This window comes from Macaca mulatta, chromosome 16 (assembly GCF_049350105.2).
Source record: "Macaca mulatta isolate MMU2019108-1 chromosome 16, T2T-MMU8v2.0, whole genome shotgun sequence".
Classification (NCBI taxonomy): domain Eukaryota; kingdom Metazoa; phylum Chordata; class Mammalia; order Primates; family Cercopithecidae; genus Macaca; species Macaca mulatta.
Genome location: NC_133421.1, coordinates 12,121,533 through 12,148,605, shown reverse-complemented (window position 1 = coordinate 12,148,605; position 27,073 = coordinate 12,121,533). Strand labels below are relative to the sequence as shown.

At 48.2% G+C, this 27,073-nt stretch overlaps 1 protein-coding gene and 3 long non-coding RNA genes across 5 annotated transcripts in view; 2 read left to right on the top strand and 2 right to left on the bottom strand.

Annotated features, from left to right (window-relative positions):
- The window catches only part of MYH3 (myosin heavy chain 3), a 29,905-nt gene extending 17,859 nt beyond the window's left edge, over nt 1-12,046 (top strand). Inside the window, exons 21-41 of the mRNA XM_015118598.3 lie at nt 46-182; nt 264-519; nt 710-952; nt 1,038-1,214; nt 1,322-1,467; nt 1,548-1,638; nt 2,071-2,460; nt 2,580-2,706; nt 4,723-4,841; nt 5,009-5,205; nt 5,549-5,732; nt 6,391-6,556; nt 6,855-6,979; nt 7,804-8,112; nt 8,556-8,759; nt 8,836-8,961; nt 10,117-10,287; nt 10,379-10,483; nt 10,650-10,745; nt 10,853-10,990; nt 11,900-12,046. Coding sequence (XP_014974084.2) covers nt 46-182; nt 264-519; nt 710-952; nt 1,038-1,214; nt 1,322-1,467; nt 1,548-1,638; nt 2,071-2,460; nt 2,580-2,706; nt 4,723-4,841; nt 5,009-5,205; nt 5,549-5,732; nt 6,391-6,556; nt 6,855-6,979; nt 7,804-8,112; nt 8,556-8,759; nt 8,836-8,961; nt 10,117-10,287; nt 10,379-10,483; nt 10,650-10,745; nt 10,853-10,990; nt 11,900-11,926 — 3,534 coding nt within the window. The 3' untranslated portion in view covers nt 11,927-12,046. The remainder of the gene's footprint in view (nt 1-45; nt 183-263; nt 520-709; nt 953-1,037; nt 1,215-1,321; nt 1,468-1,547; nt 1,639-2,070; nt 2,461-2,579; nt 2,707-4,722; nt 4,842-5,008; nt 5,206-5,548; nt 5,733-6,390; nt 6,557-6,854; nt 6,980-7,803; nt 8,113-8,555; nt 8,760-8,835; nt 8,962-10,116; nt 10,288-10,378; nt 10,484-10,649; nt 10,746-10,852; nt 10,991-11,899) is intronic.
- Nucleotides 9,726-15,109, bottom strand: LOC144335333 (uncharacterized). The gene is made up of 4 exons (XR_013406110.1): nt 14,161-15,109; nt 13,303-13,419; nt 12,606-12,843; nt 9,726-12,202 (listed from the first exon to the last, which is right to left on the bottom strand). It is a non-coding gene; the product is annotated as an uncharacterized LOC144335333 (long non-coding RNA).
- Nucleotides 14,010-17,482, top strand: LOC144335334 (uncharacterized). Its single transcript, XR_013406111.1, has 2 exons — nt 14,010-14,814; nt 16,689-17,482. It is a non-coding gene; the product is annotated as an uncharacterized LOC144335334 (long non-coding RNA).
- Nucleotides 15,138-26,123, bottom strand: LOC106993886 (uncharacterized). 2 transcript variants are annotated; one of them, XR_003723619.2, is made up of 3 exons: nt 25,837-26,123; nt 17,089-17,174; nt 15,138-16,659 (listed from the first exon to the last, which is right to left on the bottom strand). It is a non-coding gene; the product is annotated as an uncharacterized LOC106993886 (long non-coding RNA). The 2 variants fall into 2 exon arrangements; XR_013406109.1 differs by lacking the exons at nt 15,138-16,659; nt 17,089-17,174 and adding an exon at nt 24,103-25,288 and having other exon boundaries at nt 25,837-26,061.
- Between the last annotated feature and the right edge of the window lie 950 nt (nt 26,124-27,073).

Sequence of the window (27,073 nt, the reverse complement as noted above, 5' to 3'; positions counted from 1 at the left end):
CAGCTTCTCCAGGAAACTGACTCATGTCACCTTCTGCCCCACAAGGTGTTCTTCAAGGCTGGCTTGCTGGGAACCCTGGAAGAGATGCGGGATGACCGCCTGGCCAGACTGATCACCCGGACACAGGCTGTGTGCAGAGGGTTCCTCATGCGTGTGGAATTCCAGAAGATGGTGCAGAGGAGGTCCAGCAGGGTCTTTGTTCAAACATGAGCTCTTTGGGGAAGGGGAGTCTCTCTCAGAAATAAGCAATGTCTTGTTTTTAGGGAGTCCATCTTCTGCATCCAGTACAACATTCGCTCATTCATGAACGTCAAGCACTGGCCCTGGATGAAACTGTTCTTCAAGATTAAGCCCCTCCTCAAGAGTGCAGAGACCGAGAAAGAGATGGCCACCATGAAGGAAGAATTCCAGAAAACCAAGGATGAACTCGCCAAGTCGGAGGCAAAAAGGAAGGAGCTAGAGGAAAAACTGGTGACTCTGGTCCAAGAGAAGAATGACCTGCAGCTCCAAGTCCAAGCTGTATGTGTTTAGCAACCTTTTTTTTTTAAACTCTTCTAGATTTGATTATTTGTTTAGAAAAATTGGGTTATTGGTGGGGATTTTTGCTTTTTAGTTGAAATGTTTCATAAAGAACTTCATATATAGCAAAATACTGGAATGTTGCAAACCTTATATCATTAAAGGAAATTATTATTCTTTCTGTTTTAAGGAAAGTGAAAATTTGTTGGATGCTGAGGAAAGATGCGATCAGCTGATCAAAGCCAAATTCCAGCTCGAGGCCAAGATCAAAGAGGTGACGGAGAGAGCTGAGGATGAGGAAGAGATCAATGCTGAGCTGACAGCCAAGAAAAGGAAACTGGAGGATGAATGTTCAGAACTCAAGAAAGACATTGATGACCTTGAGTTGACTCTGGCCAAGGTTGAGAAGGAGAAACATGCCACAGAGAACAAGGTATTCTTTTTGTAGCTGTGTCTAGCTTGATATAGTCATTGCAAACTAAACTCTAAGCTTATAATTGCTTGTGGATTCTTCTTAGGTTAAAAACCTTACTGAGGAACTCTCCGGATTAGATGAAACAATTGCAAAGTTAACCAGGGAGAAGAAGGCCCTCCAAGAGGCCCACCAGCAGGCTTTGGATGACCTCCAAGCTGAAGAAGACAAAGTCAATTCTTTGAACAAAACCAAGAGCAAACTGGAACAGCAAGTTGAAGACGTAAGTAAATAATGCTCATCAGGAGTCCTAGAACTCCAGGGTTGGAAGAGCCCTCAAGGGTCCTCTTGCAAAGCATTTGTTCCAAAAGGAAATGGTGCCTTTTTCAGCTGGAAAGTTCCCTAGAACAAGAAAAGAAGCTCCGCGTAGACCTGGAAAGGAACAAAAGGAAATTGGAAGGAGACTTGAAGCTTGCCCAAGAGTCCATATTAGATCTGGAGAATGACAAGCAACAGCTGGACGAAAGGCTCAAGAAGTATGCCCCTCAACCACTGGCTTCCATTTTGCAAGTTACTGTGTATTTTATCTTCATGCATTCTCCATTTCTCTTCACAGGAAAGATTTTGAATATTGTCAACTTCAAAGCAAAGTGGAAGATGAGCAGACACTGGGCCTCCAGTTTCAGAAGAAAATCAAAGAGTTGCAGGTAGGAGCCCTCTGCATTCCTTTCTTCCATGTGAGGCCACTTACAGTGAGCTGGGTGCTGTCTGCTATAAGTCATTCAGAGCAAGTGGGCAAGACTGTGGGGCCACCTGCCTCATGGTTCCCTTTCTGCTAGGCTGGCCTGGCCATGATGAACCGTTTCCCATCACATCTGACAAAATCCATAATTAAAGTATTTAAGTTAACAACTAAAAGTTAACATTTAGTTGAGTGGAAAATGTTCAGGTTTGGTCACTGCAGGAGTAATTACCATGTTCAGGTAGAAAAAATTCATGTGAAAGGAAATTTGCAATATTCACTGGGGGGGAGTCTAAAACTCAGTTTGTCTAATGGGAAGGGAAACCAGCCTGTTTTTGACAATCAGAGTCCCCGGGGGGAACCGACTGCCCACGGGGTGAACTGCTGCCCTCCACAGGCTCGAATTGAGGAGCTGGAGGAGGAGATAGAGGCAGAGAGGGCGACCCGCGCGAAGACAGAAAAACAGCGCAGCGACTATGCCCGGGAGCTGGAGGAGCTGAGCGAGCGGCTGGAGGAGGCGGGAGGAGTCACCTCCACGCAGATAGAGCTCAATAAGAAGCGGGAGGCAGAGTTCCTGAAGCTGCGCAGGGACCTGGAGGAGGCCACCCTGCAGCACGAAGCCATGGTGGCCACGCTGAGGAAGAAGCACGCGGATAGTGTGGCCGAGCTTGGGGAGCAGATTGACAACCTGCAGCGGGTCAAGCAGAAGTTGGAGAAGGAGAAGAGCGAGTTCAAGCTGGAGATTGATGACCTCTCCAGCAGCATGGAGAGTGTGTCGAAATCTAAGGTGCTGCGGGGGTGGGGGGGGGGTGTGGGGGCGGCTCAAGGCTTTCCATCAGAGAGACTCCGTGGTCATTCAAACCTGACTTTGCCAACTGACTCTGCTCCCCTTTCTGAATCCTTCAGGCAAATCTGGAAAAAATCTGCCGAATGCTGGAGGATCAGTTAAGTGAGGCCAGGGGCAAGAATGAGGAAATTCAGAGGAGCCTGAGTGAGCTGACCACACAGAAGTCTCGTTTGCAGACCGAGGCTGGTGAGCAGAAAACCAGTGGGGCCAAAACCTCCTGGCACCCAATGGGCGCAGCTGGCCAAAACCAAGGGCAGGGTGTGTTGAGGGGAGAATCTCTAAGGAAGCATCTTTTCAGGAGAGAAGAAATGGAAATAACTCACAGAAAGAGCCATTTGAAATAGCTTGAAGGGAGAGAACATGAGGAGTTCAGTAAGAACAAGAGAGAAAGAGGAGTAGACCAGAAAGAGAAGGGGCTCAAAATATCATCTCATTCAAACTCTTTCAAAAGTAATATAAACTTGCATCAAACAGACTCTGATGAGTAGAAATGAGACTAGAAATTAAGAGTCAGGGCCTTGCTACTTCTTTCTGCACATTAACTCCGATATTCATTGTCTGCATCCAAGTTTTTGAGAATAAAGAGAGAAACATGGCCACTGTTTAAAGATCCTGGTGTATAATAAAAATATAAGGGAGGCCAGGTGTGGTGGCTCACGCCTGTCAACCCAGCACTTTGGGAGGCCGAGGCGGGCAGATCACCAGAGGTCAGGAGTTCGAGACCAGCCTGGCCGACATGGTTAAACCCCGTTTCTACTAAAAATACAAAAATTGCCAGATGCAGTGGCTTACACCTGTAATCCCAGCACTTTGGGAGGCCGAGGCAGGCGGATCAAGAGGCCAGGAGATCGAGACCATCCTGACTAACACGGTGAAACCCCGTCTCTACTAAAGATACAAAAAATCAGCCGGGCGTGGTGGCGGGTGCCTGTAGTCCCAGCTACTTGGAAGGCTGAGGCAGGAGAATGGCGTGAACCCAGGAGGCGGAGCTTGCAGTGAGCCGAGATTGCATCACTGCACTCCAGCCTGGGCGACAGAGCGAGACTCCGACTCAAAAAAACAAAAAGAAAAGAAAAGAAAAATACAAAAATTAGCAAGGCGTGGTGGCGGGCACCTGTAATCCCAGCTACTTGGGAGGCTGAGGCAGGAGAATCGCTTGAATCTAGGAGGCGGAGGTTGCAGTGAGCCAAGACTGTACCATTACACTCCTGCCTGGGCAACAAGAGTGAAACTCCGTCTCAAAAAAAAAAAAGTAAGGAAAGTTTGTTTGGGGTTTTTGCCTAGAAAATGTGGCTCCACCCAGCCCTGGTGCATCCTCACAGGTGACTCCATCCTTGGCTGGCAGTCACAGCCAAGACAATGAAGAAAAGAAGTTTGGGTAGCCACTTTTTTTTTTTTTTTTTTTTTTTTTTTGGGACTGAGTCTCACTCTGTCACCCAGGCTGGAGTGCAATGGCGTGGTCTCAGCTCACTGCAAACTCGGCCTCCCAGGTTCAAGCGACTCTCCTGCCTCAGCCTCCTGAGTAGCTGGGACTACAGACACACGCCACCACACACGGCTAATTTTTATATTTTTAGTAGAGACGGGGTTTCACTGTGTTGGCCAGGCTGGTCTCGAACTCCTGACCTCGTGATCCACCTGCCTCGGCCTCCCAAAGTGCTGGGATTACAGGCGTGAGCCACCGCACCCGGCCTATGGTAGCCACTTTTACAGTCATGTTGGAGGATTCACCTCTGAAATCATAAAGCCCCATTCCATGTTTTTCTCTTACCTCTTTGTAAGCATATAAACTTGAACTTACCCTATTCACCCAAGAGTCTAACCATAGATATAAAGCTCTTAAGTATTTCTCTATGTATTTATTGATAACAAATCAACGAACAGCTGGAAACACCTGCCACTGGGAAGGTCTGATGTGAGTAATTAGGTGCTCCTGGTAATATTTACATTTACAGTTCTTCTCAATGGATTTTTTTTTTTTGACAGAACGTCAGTCCCACCTTCCAGTAGTTTACAACAGTATCTTATCCAGTTCTGCTGTTAGTTTCCTTTTCATGAACGATATACCTTCTCCCTCAAGAAGAAACTATACCTTATCCTTTTCTCTCTCCCCAGATCTTAGCACAGTGCCTTACACGTAATAGAAACTTGATGAGTGAATGAGTGAATGAATTAAATGAAAGTGTTTCCTTCTGGACACAGGTGAACTGAGTCGTCAGCTGGAAGAAAAGGAAAGCATAGTATCCCAACTTTCCAGGAGCAAGCAAGCATTTACCCAGCAAATAGAAGAGCTCAAGAGGCAGCTGGAGGAAGAGAACAAGGTACATTGAAGGGAGGCTACTTTGCTCAGATTTTTAAATATCACCTGCGGGAGGAAAAATAATAGGCAACTTCATTCAGTAGGTGGTGACAGAAGGGACACACTTGGATTGCATCATGCACTTGGCACTGAATATATCAGGTGCTCTTCTCTTTTTAACTTCTGCAGGCCAAGAACGCCCTGGCGCACGCCCTGCAGTCCTCCCGCCACGACTGCGACCTGCTGCGGGAACAGTATGAGGAGGAGCAGGAAGGCAAAGCCGAGCTGCAGAGGGCGCTGTCCAAGGCCAACAGTGAGGTTGCTCAGTGGAGGACCAAATATGAGACGGACGCCATCCAGCGCACAGAGGAGCTGGAGGAGGCCAAGTGCGTAGCTCTGTTTGCTTTTAGAAGAACTGCTTGGGAATGAATTCGATGAATTTATTTGTATTACTAGACGTTTCCCCATCTCATGTGTCTTTAAATGCGGTGCTGGGCCATTAGAAGGACCTGGCGTTAGCACGTTTTATTAAAACAAACAACTTTGATCTTGGTTAGACACAAGGCAAGTTATTAATCCCGGATTTTGAGTAGACAGGAAATTCTCCTGGGCGTATAGAAACACATGCGTGTCTGAATCACATAGATTAGTGATTCCAACGTGATGAGTAGTGATGTTCAAGTGGATGGAAACTTAAATATCAGTTGCTTCTCTTTCATATTCTTTAAGGAAAAAACTTGCTCAGCGCCTTCAAGATTCTGAGGAACAGGTTGAGGCAGTGAATGCTAAATGTGCTTCACTGGAGAAGACCAAGCAGAGGCTGCAAGGAGAGGTGGAGGATCTGATGGTTGATGTTGAAAGAGCCAATTCCCTGGCCGCCGCTCTGGATAAGAAGCAGAGGAACTTTGACAAGGTGTGGGGTCCGCTCTGTGCTGGGTGAATGCCATGATGCAGGGGATTTCTAGCAGCCGTGGAAGGAGGACAATGCATCCCAGACCTGACTCTGCCCTCACCAGCAGTGTGGCCTTGGGCAAGTCCCTGAACTTCTCCGGGCTGTAGTTTCCTTATCTGCAAAACAGAATGGGAATAGGCTGGGGGTAGAGGTCCCTTTCAAAAGTTGTCCATAGAAACAAACCGGTTTCTACAACGTCGGTGCAGCCCTAAGCATTTTTCCTTTCTGTACTGCTGGTCTGTCTAAGCTGAGGTCCCATTGGGAGGCTTTCTGGAAGCCCTTCTTTCAAGATGGCAGATAAAGCTGATTGAAACCAATGCTTTAATGAAATATTCCAAAGTACGGGGCCATTTTTGTGTTAGGAAAAGGGCAATTATGCCCAGCTAACTCCTTCTCGAAGGATCTATTTGCATTTTCAAGATGGTAGTTGTTCCTGACTCATTACCTTGAGTACATTTATGGAACAAAATCTTGATTAGCCCAATAATCAATAACAAGGAGCCAGGTAAGTGATGCCAAGGGTAGCTGTAACTCTGCATTTAATTTAGTTATTTAGTATTTAGTTAGAAACCTAGAGGAGAGGTCAGAAATGGAGAGACCTTCTGTCCCGGTGTTCCAGGTGTTGGCAGAGTGGAAGACAAAGTGTGAGGAGAGCCAAGCAGAGCTGGAGGCATCCCTGAAGGAGTCCCGCTCCTTGAGCACTGAACTCTTCAAACTGAAAAATGCCTACGAGGAAGCCTTAGATCAACTTGAAACTGTGAAACGGGAAAATAAGAACTTAGAGCGTAAGTCACTCGAAATCCTCTGAAACTTCCTCCTTTCATGCTGTATTGCTCAAGAGCATGCTGGCGTGTGTGGCTTTATCGTTCAGTTTCCTACATACATGTGTGTTAATGCACACACAGAAAGTGTTCACCATCTGACAGGTTACTTTTAGCCTCTCTCTATATGATATCTTATCTCTGGGAAACAGGAAAGCTTAGGATTATAATAAACCAGGTAAAAAGCACCGAGTCAATGCTTTGCATGTCTGGAAACACATGCAGAAGCACTCATATGCAACTGAAACTTACTTCTTTACAGAGGAGATAGCGGATCTCACAGAACAAATTGCTGAAAATGGTAAAACCATCCATGAACTGGAGAAATCAAGAAAGCAGATTGAGCTGGAAAAGTCTGATATCCAGCTGGCTCTCGAGGAAGCAGAGGTGAGCGCTGGGAGGCAGGCGCAGGTGCAGACGCAGTCATGGTGAGCGGCGGCCGGGGAGTCTAGCTACTCCACACTGTGTGTTCATTTTAGCCTTTGTCAAATCACAGTCCTAATGCCTGCTCCTTTCCTGTCACACAGCAAAACTGTGAGGCTGAATGAGAATTTTCTTAAATTTATTGGAGAAGACTGTCATATTAAAATAGGCCTAAAGACGAGATTTTACAAAATATTAGATGAATTAAAAATATCTACAAAGGGCTTTACGCTCCTAAGAAATATGATGATTTAAACATTATTATTGGTTGATAGTATAATCAAAACCAAGAAGCAATGAAACATAGTTTTATTTCTGCCCTGAAGATAAATTTGGGACTTTTTTTTTTTTTTTTTTTTTGAGATGGAGTTTCGCTCTTGTTGCCCAGGCTGGAGTGCAATAGTGCTATCTCGGCTCACTGCAACCTCCGCCTCCCAGGTTCAAGTGATTCTCCTGCCTCAGCCTCCCAAGTAGCTGGGATTACAGGCAGGCACCACCATGCCCAGCTAATTTTTGTATTTTTAATAGAGACACGGTTTCACTATGTTGGTCAGGCTGGTCTCGAACTCCTGACCTCAGGTGATCCACCCGCCTCGGCCTGCCAAAGTGCTGGGATTACAGGCGTGAGCCACCGCGCCCGGCTAAATTTGGGATGTTTAAAAAGTGAGTTGTGAATATTGTAGGATTAGATTTAGGGCTATTTCCCTGAAGCTTTGTTACCTTGCAGGTTAGTAGAGCTGGCTTCATACCATCACGGACACTATTTGATTTGTTTTTGTTTCTTAAAGGCTGCTCTTGAGCATGAAGAAGCCAAGATCCTCCGAATCCAGCTTGAATTGACACAAGTGAAATCAGAAATTGATAGAAAGATCGCTGAGAAGGATGAAGAGATCGAGCAGCTGAAGAGAAACTACCAGAGAACAGTGGAAACCATGCAGAGCGCCTTGGACGCCGAGGTGCGGAGCAGGAATGAAGCAATCCGGCTCAAGAAGAAGATGGAGGGGGACCTGAATGAAATTGAGATCCAGCTGAGCCACGCCAACCGCCAGGCAGCAGAGACCCTCAAACACCTCAGGAGTGTCCAAGGACAGCTGAAGGTTTGAGAGAACCCCTCGGGGAAAAGCCTCTCCCGTCCTCACATATTCAGAAATGTAGGCTGGGCACAGTGGTGCAAGCCTGTAGTCCCAGCGTTCTGGGAGACTGAGGCAAGAGGCTCACTTGGGCTCAGGAGTTCGAGACCAGCCTGGGCAATATAGAAAAACCTCATCTCTACAAAAAATTTAAAAATTAGCTAGGCATAGTGGCACAAGCCTATGGTCTCAGCTACTTGGGAGGCTGAGATGGGAGGATTGCTTGAGCCCAGGAGGCAGAGGTTACAGTAAGTTGAGATCACACCACTGCACACCAGCTTGGGTGACAGAACAAGACCCTGTCTCAAAACAAAAACGAAAACAACAGCAACAACAACTTAGAGATGTAGATGAGGCTCGTGGTCCTAACGCCTCAACTTCAAATAGAATGTTCCTTTTTCTCTGGCTAGGATACGCAGCTCCACCTGGATGATGCCCTCCGGGGCCAGGAAGACCTGAAGGAGCAGCTGGCGATTGTGGAGCGCAGGGCCAACCTGCTGCAGGCCGAGGTGGAGGAGCTGCGGGCTACTCTGGAGCAGACGGAGAGGGCCCGGAAACTGGCGGAACAGGAGCTCCTGGACTCCAACGAGAGGGTGCAGCTGCTGCACACCCAGGTGAGGGGAGGGAGAGGAAGAGAGGCGAGGTTCCAGCCTCAGACGCACCTGGGTAACAGCCCTCCTTTTGCCCTAGAACACCAGCCTCATCCACACCAAGAAGAAGCTGGAGACAGACCTCATGCAGCTCCAGAGTGAGGTAGAAGATGCCAGCAGGGATGCAAGGAACGCTGAGGAGAAGGCCAAGAAGGCCATCACGGACGTAAGGCATCTCCTTCCCGTTGCCCTCGGGCTGCCAGGATTGCATTGCATTAAAGCCCTCTCATAGTTAGACAGGTGCGGTCTCCTCCAGACACACCTGGTGCCCACATTCTGCTCCCCATTCACTCCCATCTCCGCTCAAACTCTCCTGTTCCCTCCTGCACTTTAGAAGAAGGGCATAAGAAAAAAAGGCAGAAAGGGATTATATCCTAGTAGGTCTGCCTGTGGAGAGGTGTGCACGTCTTTCCTTCAACATCTGACTTATTCCAAATATGAAAACAAGAACCTGAGGTGTCAATAGCCTACACATTTCTTCCTTCCTGGGTCTCCGAGGCTTTCTCCCGGCAGCCCACAGCGCTCATGGCGCCACCTGCTGCCCGGCGGGAGAACTTTACCTTGAAACGATTTTGCTGTTCCTGTATAGCTTTCATTCTGCAGAGGCCTTCCCTTAATCTCACTATTTCCAAAACTGTGAGGCTGGGTATCAGATCAGACTAAGTCTCAGGCTCCTTTGAAAATATATATTGGTGATAATGAAAACAAAAATTTCCCTGGGACAGGGGAGGGTTTCAAAGGAGGCCAGCTTAAGAAAGGCAAGAAACTGTTTCCCAGCCTGTCCCTGAAGTTCTCATTGCCTCATTGCTTAGGTTATTTTATCTACTGGGTGTAGCTCTGGCCCTCTTCCCGGGTGGCAGAGTGTGCTTCATCACAGTCTCACCTATTGTCCTTTTTCTTTCTTTCTTCCCCCGCCCACCACCCACCACCGAGACGGAGTTTCACTCTTATTGACCAGGCTGGAGTGCAATGGCGAGATCTCGGCTCACTGCAACCTCCTTTTCCTGGGTTCAAGCAACTCTCCTGCCTTAGCCTCCTGAGTAACTGGGATTATGGGCACCCGCCACCATGCCCAGCTAATTTTTTGTATTTTTAGTAGAGATGGGGTTTCACCATGTTGAGCAGGCTGGTCTTGAACTCCTGACCTCAGGTGATCCACCCGCCTCAGCCTCCCAAAGTGCTGGGATTACAGGCATGAGCCACCACGCCTGTCCTGTCCTTTTTCTTTAGCATGGTCTCTGGTCCTCTGGGGTCCAGGTTTTGACAGTTCCAAGGCACTGGAGCTTCCTCTGCATCCTAGCGAGTCCCATGTGCTTTTCAGGCTGCCATGATGGCTGAGGAACTAAAGAAGGAACAGGACACCAGCGCCCACCTTGAGCGGATGAAGAAGAACCTGGAACAGACGGTGAAGGACCTGCAGCACCGTCTAGATGAGGCTGAGCAGCTGGCCCTGAAAGGCGGGAAGAAGCAGATCCAGAAACTGGAGACCAGGGTGTGTGCAGGAGGAACCCCGCCCGCACCGAGCTTTTTAACCTCCCGATCATGCTCCAGCCCCTGACTAATATCCCCACCCTCTCCCCCAGATCCGAGAGCTGGAGTTTGAGCTTGAGGGGGAGCAGAAGAAGAACACAGAGTCTGTTAAGGGCCTGAGGAAGTATGAGCGGAGGGTCAAGGAGCTGACGTACCAGGTAAGTGGAAAGTAAATGCCATGATCGTGTCCTCTGTGATGTGCAAATGCCACTCCAGATTCTCCACCAAACTATGGGAAGAAACACTTTAGCCCAGAAAGCTGCCCATGCCATGTGCAAATCTGCTGCCTCTTCTCCAGTGACATTCCCATTTTCTCATTCTTAGAGTGAAGAGGACAGGAAGAATGTGCTGAGATTGCAGGATCTGGTGGATAAACTACAAGTGAAAGTCAAGTCCTACAAGAGGCAGGCAGAGGAGGCTGTAAGTGAGATAGGTGCTGACTGCGGCATGCAGACTGGGCTGTTTCCCATGGTGAGTTCTGAGAGGGGTGCGTGCTGATCTAACCTGCCTTGGCTCTTTGGTTTTAGGATGAACAAGCCAATGCTCATCTCACCAAATTTCGAAAGGCTCAGCATGAGCTGGAGGAGGCCGAGGAACGTGCGGATATTGCAGAATCTCAAGTCAACAAGCTCCGCGCTAAGACTCGAGACTTCACCTCCAGCAGGGTGAGTCGCTAACCTGGGAGGAGCCCCCCAGGGACTGTAGAAGCTTCTGAGCTGGAAGGAACCTCAGAGAACCCTTTACTTTAGAGGTCGGGAGTCTCAAGCTCAGGAAGAGAAAGTGCTTAAAGTCACTTAGCTGACTGGACCCTCGCTAGAATCCAGGTCTGTGAGTCACAGTAAAAACCGCCATCCTGCACATGTACACCATGGACTACTATGCAGCCATAAAAAAGAATGAGTTCATGTCCTTTGCAGGGACATGGATCAAGCTGGAAGCCATCATTCTCAGCAAACTAACACAGGAACAGAAAAACAAATACCGCTTGTTCTCACTCATAAGTGGGAGTTGAACAGTGAGAACACATGGACACAGGGAAGGGAACATCACACACTGGGGCCTGTCAGAGGGTGGGAGCCAAGGGGAGGGAGAGCATTAGGACAAATGCCTAATGCATGCAGGGCTTAAAACCTAGATGTCAGGTTGACAGGTGCAGCAAACCACCATGGCACATGTAAACCTATATAACAAACCTGCACGTTCTGCACATGTATCCCAGCAAAACAAACTGCCATCCTGAAAACGAGTGAGCGGGTCCCACTGAGCTCTCTCACGCGCCCCCTGCTGGTAATAAAAGGCTGCTGCAGGAGGCTCCTCCAGAGTCCGCGGAACACAGGGCATCAGACAGTAGGTGGCTGGCTGTCCAGCATTCGGGGCTTGCTCTTTCGTAGGGCCAGTTTCTCAGGCTATGGGGTGACTTCATGTGTGCAATCGTGCATTTTCCCAAGGTCCAAAAAATATCCTGTGTCCCACTGAAGTAGGCAAGCAATTCTCTGATGCCAGCCGGCGAAGCGGTGGGGTGGGAGTGTGTCTCTGCCACCTGACTTAACTCCAGGTGCCTACTTTCTTCCCAGATGGTGGTCCACGAGAGTGAAGAGTGAGCCAGCCGTTCCGGAGCAGGACAGAAGATATGCAAAATGTGTATTTTCTTGGTTCCTGACCATTAATACTTAATGTCCATGTGACTCCTTTTCACATGCAATAAACTTTGCTTTATTTCAGTCTGGGGCTGTTTCACCATATTTGTTTTCCTCTTTCCCATGCAGAAATGGTTCCTAGTTTGATGGTTTGTATGGTCAGAGGTGAAATCCTTGTAAGCAGACGGCTCGGTAAATTCAACCGGTGTGTGCATGTGCGGAGGGGGAGATGGCTTTTGGCTTAAATCAAAAAGGAAAAAAAAAAAAACCTTCTGGATTAACCTTTGCTTTGGTGGGGAGTGGGAGGCACAGCTTTTCAAAAGAGTCATCTCTTAATATGACATGAAGGGAACACAAAGGTAGGCTCATGAAAAGCCCTTGTCTCGAGCCGAATACGGTTATAAAGCAAAGGCCCACATTCCCCTTCTTTACATTCTACTGGGGAAATACATCTGAAATCTAGTAAATATTTGTTGTTCATGCAAGCACCGTGCTATCAGGAATACACAAATGAATAAAAAAGAGGCTGGCCCCTTCAACATCTCAGTCTAAATCTACTACTGTTACCTTAGCTCAATGTGCACTATTTCAAAGCTGCACAACAGAAAATCCCACCCCTTACCCAAGATAATCTTGTCTTTACCTTAAGAGGGAAGGAAGGCAGGAAGTCAGATAACCATCTGGTTGACTTGCTACTGGAAAAAGCATCTTCTAGCATGGGATCCTTTGTTTATTGTCATCATTAAATTTATTAGCAATAGTTGCCAAGTTCCCTTCTTTGTCTGATTCCAGAAGATGAGGGGACCTAGTTTGACTCACGTGAGAATGAAAGGCCAAGGGGTGCTCTCTCCAGATGTGGGGGAACTCAACAAATCATTTAGCTTTTTCAATAAATAAATTGCAAAGAAAAAAAATATAAAACAAACAGAAGGGGGACTTGTAGATTAAAAGACACTTAGTGGACCTATCCACCAATTGCACTGTGTGGACCTTGTTAGGATACTGCTTTGTACAAACACGCTGTTAAAAAATACGTGCACACACACACACACACACAGTCCAACTGGTAAATTTGAAAACTGACTGGATATTGTTGGTGATATGAGATTATTGTTCATTTTAAGGTATAATGTGATATTGTGATTATGCTTTCTAAGATAGTCCTTATATTTTAAAAATACGCGGTAAAGGTCGGATGTGGTGGTTCACGCCTATAATCCCAGCACTTTGGGAGGCTGAGGTGGGCGGATCACAAGGTCAAGAGATCGAGACCATCCTGGCCAACATGGTGAAACCCCGTCTCTACCAAAAATACGAAAATTAGGCGTGGTGGTGCTCACCTGTAGTCCCCACTACTTGGGAGGCTGAGGCAGGAGAATCGCTTGAACCTGGGAGGCGGAGGTTGCAGTGAACTGAGATCACGCCACTGCACTGCAGCCTAGCGACAGAGTGAGACACTGTCAAAAAAAAAAAAAAAAAAAAAAGTGGTAAAATACATACACACCAGAAAGGAAGACTAAGCAAGAGATCTTTGAAGTAAACTTATTTTATAGAATTTAAGACTTAAAGAATTAATAAAAGAGGCCCTTGATGCATTTTATGCAGAACTGGGGTGCCTCTGAACTTGAAAATATCTGGGATCGTGGGACCCCTTGTGTCCACTTATTGTCAAAGTGTGACATTTCCCACAAAGGAGAAGATGTGGAGTTTGGTGCTGGAAGTGATGTATGACGATCTCTTCTAGGCTTTGATTTTGTGAAGGATATAAATGAAAAGATTCCTTTTCTAAGAGTGAATATTATGACCAAAGTCACCAGTGGTCATTTATTCCATCAAAAAAAGATGCCCATGACTATAGAAAATGTAAGCTGTGTTACTAAGAAGAGAAAAATAAAAGCACCAATTCCATTCCAAATCAGGAACCGCTGTGCCGCACGAGCTGGGGAGGGGTCTCCTCCGACCATGGAGAGGAGGAGGATGAGATCAGCCACTATTTACTGACTGAACTCTATCCGTGTGCACTTGGCATGCACTCCCTCGTGCCCTCAGCACGCAGACTCAGCCATGAGGAGAGGGACCTCATCAACCCTGCGTTACAGATGAAGACACGAACCACTGAGTGATTTGTTTCAGGTCAAAATGGCAGAGCTGGGATTCTCTCTGGATCCTAAGACTCCTTTACCCTACAAGGTACTAACCTTTTATCAGGGCAGCTGGCCACACAGACAGGTGAAATCCCTCAAAGAGCTGGCGCACAGGGTACAGCTGTGTTGAAACTGGGCTGATAGAACCCAAAGCGTACTTCGTGTTTTCTTTCCGATGATGGACTGTTTCTGTTAGCGTCCGCCAGGTGTTTCTCTATAACCCTCCTCTTGTCCACCACCTCAGCCCACCCCATCCTCAGGGAGACTCTCTTAGGACAGGACCTTCGGCCATTCAGTAGGAACTTAGGTGACTTTAGCTCATTTGCAACATCCACCGGTTCTTTTGTACATGGGCTCCAGGGCAGGGTGGCAAAAGAATGAAGGGTGCCTTGAATCTCACTTTTTTTGGGTGAGCCTCTCCAAATTAAGGGCCATTTCTTATAATATTTTTTATTTTCATTGAGAAGGAGTCTCGCTCTGTCACCCAGGCTTGAGCGCAGTGGCGCGATCTCGGCTCACTGCAACTTCTGCCGCCCGGTTTCAAGCAATTCTTGTGCTTCAGCCTCCAGGGTAGCAGGGACCACAGGCACACGCCACCAGGTCTGGCTAATTTTTTTGTATTTTTAGTAGAGACGGGGTTTTGCCATGTTGGCCAGAATGGTCTCGAACTTCTGACCTCAGGTGATCCACCCGCCTCGGCCTCCCAAGGTGCTGGGATTACAGGTATGAGCCACCGCACCCAGCCATTAAGGGCCATTTCTAATTACTTTTCCCCTTCATAAACAGCTTGCTTTTTCTCTTTTATTCTTTCTTTCTGGTGTTGGGGTATGGAATGTATTAACCTTCTCCCTGTAATCCTCATGCTATCTGGAAACCTCTGGCTTTCTGAATTTTTTATTGAGTCTTAAATCTCTTAGCAGTGGCTTTGTATTTTTTATTACTTTTATAATTTTTTAATTACACAAGAAATACACGGCCAAGCACAAGATTAAAAAAAAAAAAATCTGTCAACTATAAAAGGACCGCCAGCAAGGAGGGTAGACTCTTTATTTGGAACAGCTGAAGCCTTGATTTATGGTTGGCAGATGGCCCCCTTCTTAAGGACATGTGAGGGACACAGTTTCTAATAGCAGTAACATGTCCTTATGGGGGAAAACTAGTTGCAGTTTGCAGCCCGCCACCAGCTGGTGAGGGCAGCCTTTCATTTCTCCACGCCTGGATCACCCGACAGCTGAGAGCTTTAATAAAACAAGTGTGCCTAGGAATGTGGGGTGAGCGAGCCACTCAGAACACAGATGTCTTTTTACACCCCTATCAATAATCCCAGTGCTAAAAACAACAGCGGCTGGGAGGTTCTGAGGCTGCTTGCTGGATCTGAGCGGCGATCTGGTTACCCTCAGCCATGCCAAGACATTCTGGAGGCGCTCATGCCCCAACTGCAGGCCATCCGGAGCCAGGGGATGGCACAGATTGTTTTTATCTAAGGTGTTTCATGCTTGCCAAGGTAGTGAGGAGCACGAACTCCCAACTCCTGGGCTTTGATGAGTCTTCTTCGGGTGACGTTAAACGGGACATGGTCCTTGTTCAAAGTCCTGGGGAGATTTAGGAGGGGGATGATAGACACCCTTAGGTGGCCTTCATGGGGAAGCCTGGAGCAAGCTTGCTGAGAGAAGGGTAAAGCATATGGAGAGGTGTCACTGACATAGGACTCCTCAGTGACTCAGGGATAATGGAGACAAGGTAAGGTGAAGCCTCACACCTCAAGGAAGGTAAAGGAAATAAAACTTCCCCAATAAGAGTGATGAAAGAACACAACCAAACCAAGCCCATAGGGGTCCTGCGTGATAGAGGAAGGTGACAGGGTGGCACGCTTTTACAGTCAGAGAACCAAAGAAAGCCCATCTTTTGGATTGAGTTCCTAGCAGGAAAAGCCAAGTGTTGGGGCAATCTATGTGGCCTTGGGGAAAACAAATTCTTTCTCTGTTGACTTTCTGCCTCCACATTTCGGTAATAAAGAGAGGATAATAAGGCAGAAGTGATTCCTGACAAATCTGTGAGCAACCCTTGGTTTTCTTCGCCTGGGGAGTGGGGGTGGCTGTTTGCAATTTACACTGCTCAGAAGCCTGAAGAGAGGATTGAGCGTCCTGGCAAAGGCCTGGTGGGGAGGGATGCTGCCGGGCGAAGCCAGGACACCGTTAGCAAAAAGCCCAGGGCCAGCCAGAGCTTCCTGCTCCAAACTTTACTCCTAGAAATTTCAGATCTGTGTTTCCTTATACATGTATTCATGCATCTGTCATTTACCAACTGCCTATGACATGCCCAGGAGCAGGGGATGGGAGAAGCAGAGATACCCAAGAAAGACTGGGGAGAGGGAACGAGGAAAGAGCTCTTAAAGCCCGAAGGCTCCGAATGAGGATGGGAGGAGGGGATGGAGGGAGATGTATTTCCAAACATGACCCAGCCTCGGCTCCAGAAGGGTGAGAAGATCATCCATAGCAGCTGTGCCTATTTTGGGCCTGGGGTCTCTGTCCCAAGAGCAACAGGTGTTGAGACCTGAAAGACAGGTGCATGTTTATTTTGAGGGCCTCATGGCATCATTTCCAGAAACGAAGACTAGCTTTTCAATTCATTATCTCCAGCTAGAATCATCCAATGTCTTCCTTTTCTGCTTCCCTAGTGGCCCACCAGCCTGTGGCTATCGGAGCCTGCCTCATCACACGGGCGCACCGAGGGGGACTTGCAGGTTTCTGGGAAGGGGAGAGGTTTGGGCTATGTGACCGTCTCTGGACTGGTGAGGGGTAAAGTACACATTCTCCTCTCAACCACATCCCCCTCCTGAGGAGGCCACACAGGAGAAAGTCAAGTCAGGAAGGAAGGAAGACAACGAGGTGGATACAAGCTGGCCTTCTCTTGCCACCCCACCCCAAGGTGGGTACCCCAGCACCTGTCTGTGCTGACAGAAAGACAACAGCAGCCACTCACAGAGAATTCTATCTAAACATGAGCATAATTTCCAGCACTGTCCCACGAGGTAGGCAGAGGCCATGAGCTTTCAGACGTGATGTTCCCTGTTGAAAAGCAGATTAAAAGGACATGAGGCCGGGCGCGGTGGCTCAAGCCTGTAATCCCAGCACTTTGGGAGGCCGAGACGGGTGGATCACAAGGTCAGGAGATCGAGACCATCCTGGCTAACCCGGTGAAACCCCATCTCTACTAAAAAATACAAAAAACTAGCTGGGTGAGGTGGCGGGCGCCTGTAGTCCCAGCTACTCGGGAGGCTGAGGCAGGAGAATGGCGTAAACCCGGGAGGCGGAGCTTGCAGTGAGCTGAGATCCAGCCACTGCACTCCAGCCTGGGCTACAGAGTGGGACTCCGTCTCAAAAAAAAAAAAAAAAAAAAAAAAAAGAAAAAGGAAGAAGTAGTTTTGGGCCGTCTCTTCCTGCATGTCATGGCTCAATTGAAACCACTTTTTGGCTTGTAAAGGCTGGCGATATGAAGATCTGGCGAGCTGGGGTACACATGGTTCAGCAGCCATTTGGCCCCAAAGTGTGTAGTGTTCAAGACAGACAATGTCACAGCTGAGTCCATTCAAGTTAGTTAATACTGCTTAGTCATCCTTAATCAAGCCTATTTGAAACACAACTCTGACCGGTCACTGCTCTCCCCAGACACTGTCAATGCCCCACCCGGCCCACCAACAGTTTGGTACACTTGCCTCAGATGGATATTGGATTTTTTTTTTTTTTTTTTTGAGACAGAGTCTCGCTCCGCTGGAGTGCAGTGCAGTGGCGCTATCTCCACTCACTGCAACCTCTGCCTCCTGGGTTCAAGCAATTCTCCTGCCTCAGCCTCCCAAGTAGCTGGGACTACAGTAGGTGCACACCACCACACCCAGCTAATTTTCGTATTTTTAGTAGAGACAGGGTTTCACCATATTAGACAGGCTGGTCTCAACTCCTGACCTTGTGATCTGCCCGCCTCAGCCTCCCAAAGTGCTGGGATTACAGGCGTGGGCCACCACGCCCAGCCTCCTCAGATGGATGCTCAACCTGGCCTTCCACCTGTGCCTGCAGACATGGCTCCCCTTCGCTACTCCCGCCCAGCCACCTCCCCTCGAAATCTTAACACACCTCAGGCTGTCTTGGTCCTCCCCACCCACCAGTGGTTACGCCCCTATCCTTTGTGCACCTTTTTAGGGGCATTTTAAAAAACTCCCTCTACTCTCCCTGAGTAGCAGTCACGACTTACGCTGTCTTACTCACCTTTGTTTGTATCACAGTTCCTATTCCCAATGCTTTGTATTTTCAAAGCCACACACACAGTCATTGGAAGAACACTCAAGTAGGAATGAGAAAATCTGGGTTTCAGTCTTAACTCCTTTCAGTTTCTTTCACAATCTTTGTCATCTCAGTCTCCAGGTTTCTGGTTACTTACTTGAAAAAGGAGAGATCTGAACTATTTTAAGGGTTTCTAAACCTAGCTGGGCATCAGCATTGCCTGGTTTACTTTTTTTTCTTTGAGATGGAGTCTCACCCTGTTGCCCAGGCTGGAGTGCAGTGGTGTAATCTCGGCTCACTGCAACCTCCACCTCCGGGGTTCAAGCGATTCTCCTGCCTCAGCCTCCTAAGTAGCTGGGACTACAGGCGCCCACCACCACACCTGGCTAGTTTTTATATTTTTAGTAGAGACAGGGTTTCACCATATTAGCCAGGCTGGTCTCAAACTCCTGCCCTTGTGATCCACTTGCTTCGGCCTCCCAAAGTGCTGGGATTATAGGCGTGAACCACCATGCCTGGCTGCCTGGTTTACTTTTTAAAAAAATATTCAGAATTTAGGGCTGCACCGTTAGAGATTCTGATTCAATAGGTTGGGTTGGAGCTTGGGAATCTGCATTTATTTTTTTATTTTTTCTTTTTCTTTTTTTTTGAGACGGAGTCTCGCTCTGTCACCCAGGCTGGAGTGCAGTGGCGCTATTTCGGCTCACTGCAAGCTCCGCCTCCCGGGTTCATGCCATTCTCCTGCCTCAGCCTCCAGAGTAGCTGGGATTACAGGCGCCCACCACCACGCCCGGCTAATTTTTTGTATTTTTAGTAGAGACGGGGTTTCACTGTGTTAGCCAGGATGGTCTCGATCTCCTGACCTCGTGATCCGCTCGCCTCTCCCTGGTGATTCTAATGACCAGCCTAAAGGTAAACTTTTAGAGCAGTTGTTTTAAAAAGCAGATTCCTGGGCTCGAAGCCAGATCCACAAAACAGGAATTTCCAGAGGAGAGACTTGGTAACCTGCACAGTTAATAAGCCCCCACGTGACTTTCATTGCAAAGCTTGTCTGGGAAATGCAGACCTAGATCCCTGCTACACAAAGTTTTCCAAAGACCAGCAGTATTGTGTCACCTGGCAGCTTGTCAGAACTGCAGAGTCTCAGACCGCTTCCTAGGCCACTGGATCATAATCTGCATTCTAACGAGATCCCTGGGTGACCGGCTGGCACAGCGGGGTTTGAGAAGCATGGCTCAAAATCAGTGATTCTCAAACTTGAACATGCCTCGGAATGCTCTGCAGGGCATGTTGAATGAAACCCACCTCACCAGACCACACCTTCCAGGTTCTGATTCTCAGGTCTGGAGTGGGGCTCAAGGTTTTACAGTTCTAGCAAGTTCCCTGATGATACTGATGCTGCCGGTCCAGGGACCACCCTTTGAGAATCAGACCCTGGAGGATTTCTCAAAACTCCATGTCCAAGAGTGAAATCTCTCCATTCTGTTTTTTGTTTGTTTGTTTGTTTGTTTTCTCTTGCTAATCTACTCTGGCACTCAGGCACTCATAAAATCCTATTCGCCACCCTAGTGTCTAAGATTCTGGGAATTAATTAACAGTATCACCAAGTGCTAAGCTGTTGGCACAGACAGCACTTGTTATAAAAGTTTCCAGAAAATCAGTCTCGAGGCTGGGTGAGGACATCCACATGGAGAAGTCCTTTCCTCCTTCCTCTCCCTTGGATTGGATATGTGGTGGCTGGTGATGCTACTCCTGGGACTGTTATGTCCAAAGTGGCTGGGAGGCCAGGCGCGGTGGCTCACACCTGTAATCCCAGCACTTTGGGAGGCCGAGGTGGGTGGATCACCTGAGGTCAGGAGTTCGAGACCAGCCTGGTGAAACCCCAACTTTACTAAAAATACAACAATCAGCTGGGCATGGTGGTGGATGCCTATAATCCCAGCTACTCGGGAGACTAAGGTGGGAGAATCACTTGAACCCTGGAGGCGGAGGTTGCAGTGAGCCAAGATCATGCCATTGCACTCTGGCCTGGATGACAGAGTGAGACTCTGTCTGAGAAAGGAAAGAAAGAAGAAAGAAGAAAGAAAAGAAGGGAGGGAGGGAGGAAGGAAGGAAGAAGAGCGGGAGGGAGGGAGGGAAGGAAGGGGAGAGAAAGCGAGAGAGAGAGAATGAAAGAAGGAAAGTGAACCACAACACCCTGCTATAGCTTTAAGACTTTAAAACCCAGTCTTGGCAGGGGTCAGTGGCTCATGCCTGTAATCCCAGCACTTTGGGAGGTCAAGGTGGGCGGGTCATGAGGTCAAGAGATTGGGACCATGTTGACCAACATAATGAAACCCCATCTCTACTAAAAATACAAAAATTAGCCAGGCGTGGTGGTACGAGCCTGTAGTCCCAGCTACTCAGGAGGCTGAGGCAGGAGAATAGCTTGAACCTGGGAGGCGGAGCTTGCGGTGAGCCGAGATCGCGCCACTGCACTCCAGCCTGGCGACAGAGCAAGACTCCACCTCAAAAAAAAAAAAAAAAAAAAGAAACTTCTCCCCACCACTTTCCGTTTCCAAAAAAAAAAAAAAAAAAAAAAGTGGCCTGGAGCTGCCAACAGGAGGCTGTTTTGTTGCTCGGAAGCTGATTTCTCACACCCGTCCCTGGAACTGGAAACTTGGGCACAAGTTCTGAAGAGTATGCAAGCCACAGAGACAGACGGTCTGTGCTGACCTTCCTGTTTCATAGATGAGGACAAGGAGGGGCAACTGCTTCCAGGTCACCCCATCTGCCTGTGGCTGTGCTAAGACTGTGCATGGCAATTTCCTGCCTGCCGGAAAAATCAGTCTCAGCAACACTGACTCTCACTTTCCTGCTCCTGCCTCATCTGTTCACGCAGCCTCCCTGCTGCCCCACCTCAGCGGACACCCGTGCAGCTGCCCAGGCAGAGGCTCGCGTGCTCCAGTGCTCTGGAAAACGCTCTCTCCCAGACCACTCCTGGCCCTCTCTGTTGCTCTGTCTGGCATCACCCTTCATGCCTTGGCACCACAGCCTGCCACTAGGTGGCACTGCTGCTCTGCCAGGCATCCGGGTCTCCAGCCTGGCCTCACCCTGAGTGCTAAAGTTCTTGAGGTGTCAAAGCTGACCGGTGGCTCCTGCAAGGTGTGGGTGAAAAATAGAAGACTCCCTTACAGAAGTCCAGAGCTGTGCCGTGCCGCACCAGAGTAAAGGCAAGAGAAGTCATTTAGGCTCATAAAGGCAAGAACACCCATCCCGTCTTCATTGAAAACTTTGTTCATCATGGGTGTTTTTTGCACTAACCTCAATTTTAAAAAATATTGCAATACAATAGGATTAATTTTGATTACTGAGGGGTTTTTTGTTTGTTTGTTTTTGAGAGAGAGAGAGAGAGAGAGAGAGAGTCTCACTCTGTCACCCAGGCTGGAATGCAGTGGCGTCATCTTGGCTCACTGCAACTCCCACCTCCCAGGTTCAAGCAATTCTCCTACCTCGGCCTCCCTAGTAGCTAGGATTACCGGTGCACGGCACCATACCTGGCTAATTTTTGTATTTTTAGTAGAGACCAGGTTTTAGCATGTTGGCCAGGCTGGTCTTGAACTCCTGACCTCAGCTGATCCACCCACCTTGGCCTCGCAAAGTGCTGGGATTAAAGGCATGAGACACTGTGCCTGGCCTCGATTACTGAGGGTTTTTTGCAGTCCCCTTAGATTTGAGCCTGAAGAGGGTGCCTCACTTGCCTCCCTCTAGTCCTGGCACAGGCCGCAGCAATGTGGTTTGTGGTCCAGCATCTTGAAGAGTTATGACAATAGCTATTTTCTCTGTGAGATCCCAGTGCTGGGCTGGGGCAGATATGAGGGCAGCCACCATGCCTAGGGACAGAGGTGTTGGGCTGGGTCAGTTCACTGTCACTGGCTGGAGCCAATTCCCCGCAGGCCCCTTATTCTCCCTGTGAATCCCCTTCTGCCAGCCCATACCCTCAGGTCCCCAGAGAGTCCTGAATTCCAGACTGCCCCTGCCTGGCCACATGCTAAAGCCACTGCTATTGAAAGAGAGAGGTCTCTGGCCCCCACCAAGCGTGTCGCCCTGCTTTCTGGAGCACTCCCCTGCCCTCTGTGTGGCTGGAGTAAATTCACTTCCTGGGTGAGTTAAAGGCCTGGAACTCCTTCACGGGCACTGTTTAAGCTCCTGTTTCTTCTCTCTGTTTGTAGAGGGACCTATTTTATTTTATTTTATTTTGTCTCTATCTTAATGAGCTGGTATGTTTTGTAGCTTCTGGTGACATCTCTTTTAATGCTCCTACTTTCTCTCCGTGCGTTCAGTCTCCCCCTCCAGAGTACAGTGAAAAAAGATAAAGTGATACAATCTGCCCACCGAATCCACACAAATGTCAGGGTCTAAGCACTCGGTCACTCCGAATCTTGGCTTACAGCCACCTGAGGAGCTTTCAAAAATCCCAAAGCCCAGGTCCCACCCAAGACCGATTAAATCAGAATATCCGGAAGTGCAGCCCCAGGCCTCGGTACATTGCAATACCCTAACTCTCCAGATGAAAACAATACCCGGCCAAGGGTGGGAACCAGCGCACCAAAAACAGGCCTGGGTTTTACAGAGCCAAGGCTGTCACCTGCAGGCAGGAGTGGGTACTGCAGCCCACTGGTAGGATCACACACTGGGAGAGCTGAACATCAAAGGCTTTCCTGGAGGGTGGGGTGCAATCACGACCCGCAGCAGCTTCAACCTCCCAGGCTCAAGCGATCCTCCTGCCTCAGCCTCTGGGACTACAGGTGCACACCACCATGCTTCTTGTTTTGTTTTGTTTTGTTTGTTTGCTTTGGTTTTTCTTTGTTTGAGACGGAGTCTCACTCTGTCGCCCAGGCTGGAGTGCAGTGGCACGATCTCGGCTCACTGCGAGTTCCACCTCCCAGGTTCACACCATTCTCCTGCCTCAGCTGGGAAGGAGTAGCTGGGACTACAGGCGCCCGCCACCACGCCCGGCTAATTTTTTTTTTTTTTTTTTAAATTTTTAGTAGAGATAGGGTTACACCGTGTTAGCCAGGATGGTCTCAATCTCCTGACCTCGTGATCCGCTCACCTCGGCCTCCCAAAGTGCTGGGATTACAGGCGTGAGCCACCCCACCTGGCCGCACACCACCATGCTTTAAATTTTTTTTTTTTTTTTTTTTGGTAGAGACAGAGTCTCACTATGTTGCCCAGGCTGGTCTTGAACTCCTGGGCCCAAATGATCCTCCAGCCTCAAGCCTCTCAAAGTGCTAGAATTACAGGCATGAGCCACAGCACCCTGCCGTAGCTTTAAGACTTTAAAACCGAATCTTCTCCCCACCACTGACTCTCCTGTATAAACATCCCAGTAACTTCCAATCCAAGCTCTTTCAAAGTTATCCCACTTTTTCCAGCAGAGGGCAGCCCCTCCTGGCTAGCAATATGCTTTGTCACACAGCTGAACTCCCTTTTGAGAGCTCCACCTCCTGGCCCTGGGTCTGGGCGCTCGAGATACACATGGAATAAACCTGCTCTCTTGGATCTTCCAGGGTGGTTAGACAGCCACCATACTCCTATGAACCCCTGTTCTCTCAAGGTGAAGGAGCTCCAGTTCCTATACCCTGCCCCCTCCTTCCTAGACCAGCAAGATCCCTTCATCAGGGATGACACCCAGAATTTAGTCTACAATTTAAAAAAGAATTATAGAGATAATATATGCTCATATTAAAAATATATTTGTAAAACATAAAATAGAAAGTGTCCCTCCCTGTCCATTCTCCTCAATCCCACTATCTGAGGGATGGGGTGGGGTAAGGTGGGGAGGTCCCATCGTTAACAGATTGGTGGCACCCAGAACTGAATGTCATATTCTATCTATCTATCTATCTATCTATCTATCTATCTATCTATCTATCTTCTATTTTTTGAGATAGGATCTTATTCTCTCACCCAGGCTGGAGTGCAATGGCGCCATCTCAGCTCACAGCAGCCTGGACCTCCCTGGCTCAGGCGTTCCTCCTGCTTCAGCCTCCCCAGTAGCTGGGACCACAAGCACGCGGCACTACATCTGGATACTTTTAAAAATTTTTTTGTACAGACAGGGTCTCACTATGATGCCCAGGCTCGTCTCGAACTCCTGGGCTCAAGAAATCCTGCCCTGTCAGCTTCCCAAAGTGCTGGAATTACAGGTGTGAGCCATCACACCCAGCTGAATGTCATATTCTTGCAGCAAGAGTGAGTTCCTCTCTGAGCCTCAGTTTCCTCCTCTGTAACATGTGAATAATTATAGTACTTGCCCTAAAGGATTTCTGCTACGAAGCAAATACAAGGCCCTGCATGATGCCTATCACATGTTATAACCGTAACTGCATTGTCTCAGACAATGGGTGGAACCAGATGGAGTCTTGAAGTACATTGACTTTTCCTGCTTATTACACTCACATCACAGCAGAACTGGGTTCATGTGGGTTAGTAAAATTAGTCCTAAAGCCCCAATGCTGAGGACATCCACTAAGTAATGAGGAAAAGGAGCTCCCACACCAATCCTTTTAAACTGAGGTGCAGTTGATGGAAATGACCACCAGAGGGCAGGGCTGGGTCACTTATGAGGGGAATCACTTTACGGTCCGTCAAATGCAGGCCCACCAGGGTAGCTGCTGTGGAGGCTGCCTCAATTCTAACCACCTTGAGTTGAGTCTGGGGGTGTCCTGTCTGCTAATCTGCCCAGGTCTGAGCTCAGCAGAGTCCCTTAGTGTCAGGTTATCCAAAAGTGGATGTGCCCAGACTCTTCTCTGGTTCCCATCTGCAATGGAGGGTCACTGCAACATCTTCAGACTCCAGTTCTGACGTCCCACCACAGGTCCTGCACCTGCATCGCGCCCCTTCCACTCACTCGCCTGCACCTGTGGCAAAGCAATCGTAAATGACAGCATTTCCCGCCAAGCGTGGCCTGAGAATCTTTCTGGGCGTCTCACGCCAGACCGTGGCTACCGACGGCTCAGTGACATCAGCGGCACCGTCATTCAGCAGATATTTCTGGTACCTCTATGTGCCAAGCACTGTTCTACTTGACATCCCTTCCCTGGCCCAAGTCAGGCCTAAATCAAGGGTCGGTTTCTCTGACACAGACTGAAATTTCTTGGTCTCTCCAAATTCAGAATGAACCTGGGCTGCTCTCTGCAAGGGTGCCCCTCGCACTTACGGGCTTACCCTGACAACAGACATAAGATGAGAAACCCCCAAAGCTGAAATTCCCATACTATACTCGTAGTTGGACCCTGCCATGCTCCCTTAGCCAAATTCAGAAGAGTAACCACTCTCTCCCTGCCAAAGTTGACTCATCCAACCTCAAATAACCCCCATAAGAGTCTGACCCAGAGCCGAGACAATGCTCTAAATCAGACTCTTCTTCCTTCACCCTATTCTTACCAAGAAGTGAAGAAATACTCACAGAGACTCTACTTCCCACGACGGGTTAGATGTCAAACATCCTCTCCCTTCGAACATCCAAATGCTGTTGGAGTTGGCAGACACGTGCTGTGCCTGCGGGTTTGCATTTAAGAATGTTTTGAGAATGTTTGCTCCTCAAGGAAAAGAAGGGAAAATGTTCTTGTAGGATTATGCAATTTTAGAGAAAGGGAAGCTGAGCAGGTCCTTGATATGAGCACTGCAGACTATTTTCAGAAAGGGGAGAGGAAGGATACAAGGAATCAAAGTGTTTAACGCTGCTTAGATCAGACAGATCACAAAATATTTGTGGGGGATTTATCACTAAGATGGAATTTAGCTGACTGCATGGTATAAGATGCTGAAGATAGCCATGCAAGAAGAAACGATTTCAGCCTGTTTAATCACTCCAGGAGAAAGGCAGAGACATACCAGAGAGGCTCGCAGCGGAGTGACCTTATGAGGCTGAGTCAAGCGAAGGCGTGAGGGCTGAGGCCTGATCTCATTTATGTACCTATGAGCCAACTTTGCAGAAATGGGGGGACCAGAAAGGAAATGATGGTTAACATGAGAGTTCAGGAATCAGAAGACAGTGTTCAGCAGTCACCTGGTGACCCAGCCACAGAGCCCAGAGGGAGCCACGTGCACGTTAATGGGCCATGGAATCTATAAGAGGCAAACAGGGGCCCTATCTAAATATTTCTTGAGGTTGCCATGAGCTTGGCACAATGCCAATCATAATAATCCTAAATCATAAAGAAAAAGTAACATGCTACTAACTGCACTCTGTTTAAGAGGATAGGAAACACAAAAGACCACGCATTGTATGAGTCTATGTTTGTAAAATGCTCAGAATAGGCAAATCCACAGAGAAAGAGATGATTGGTTTCCAGAAGGTGAGAGAAGGGAAGAATGGAGAGTGAGTGCTTAATGAGTATGGATATTCTTTTGGGGGTGTTGAAATGCCCTAAAATTAGCTTGTGGTGATGGCTGCACATCTCAGAGAATATACTGTACTAAAAACCACTGAACTTTTAATAGGTGAGTGTTATGGCATGTGAAATGTGTCTCCTCAAGCTGTAAAATAAAGAGGAGAGGGAGGTATGTAATACGTCTTCTAAATATCCCATTAGAAATTACTTCAAACCTCAACAGCATAAGGGGATTAGATTCATTTACCTGGAGAATTCAGCATGGGAAATTTCATTCTCAGGTAATGCTAGAAAAATGAGGTGTTTCTG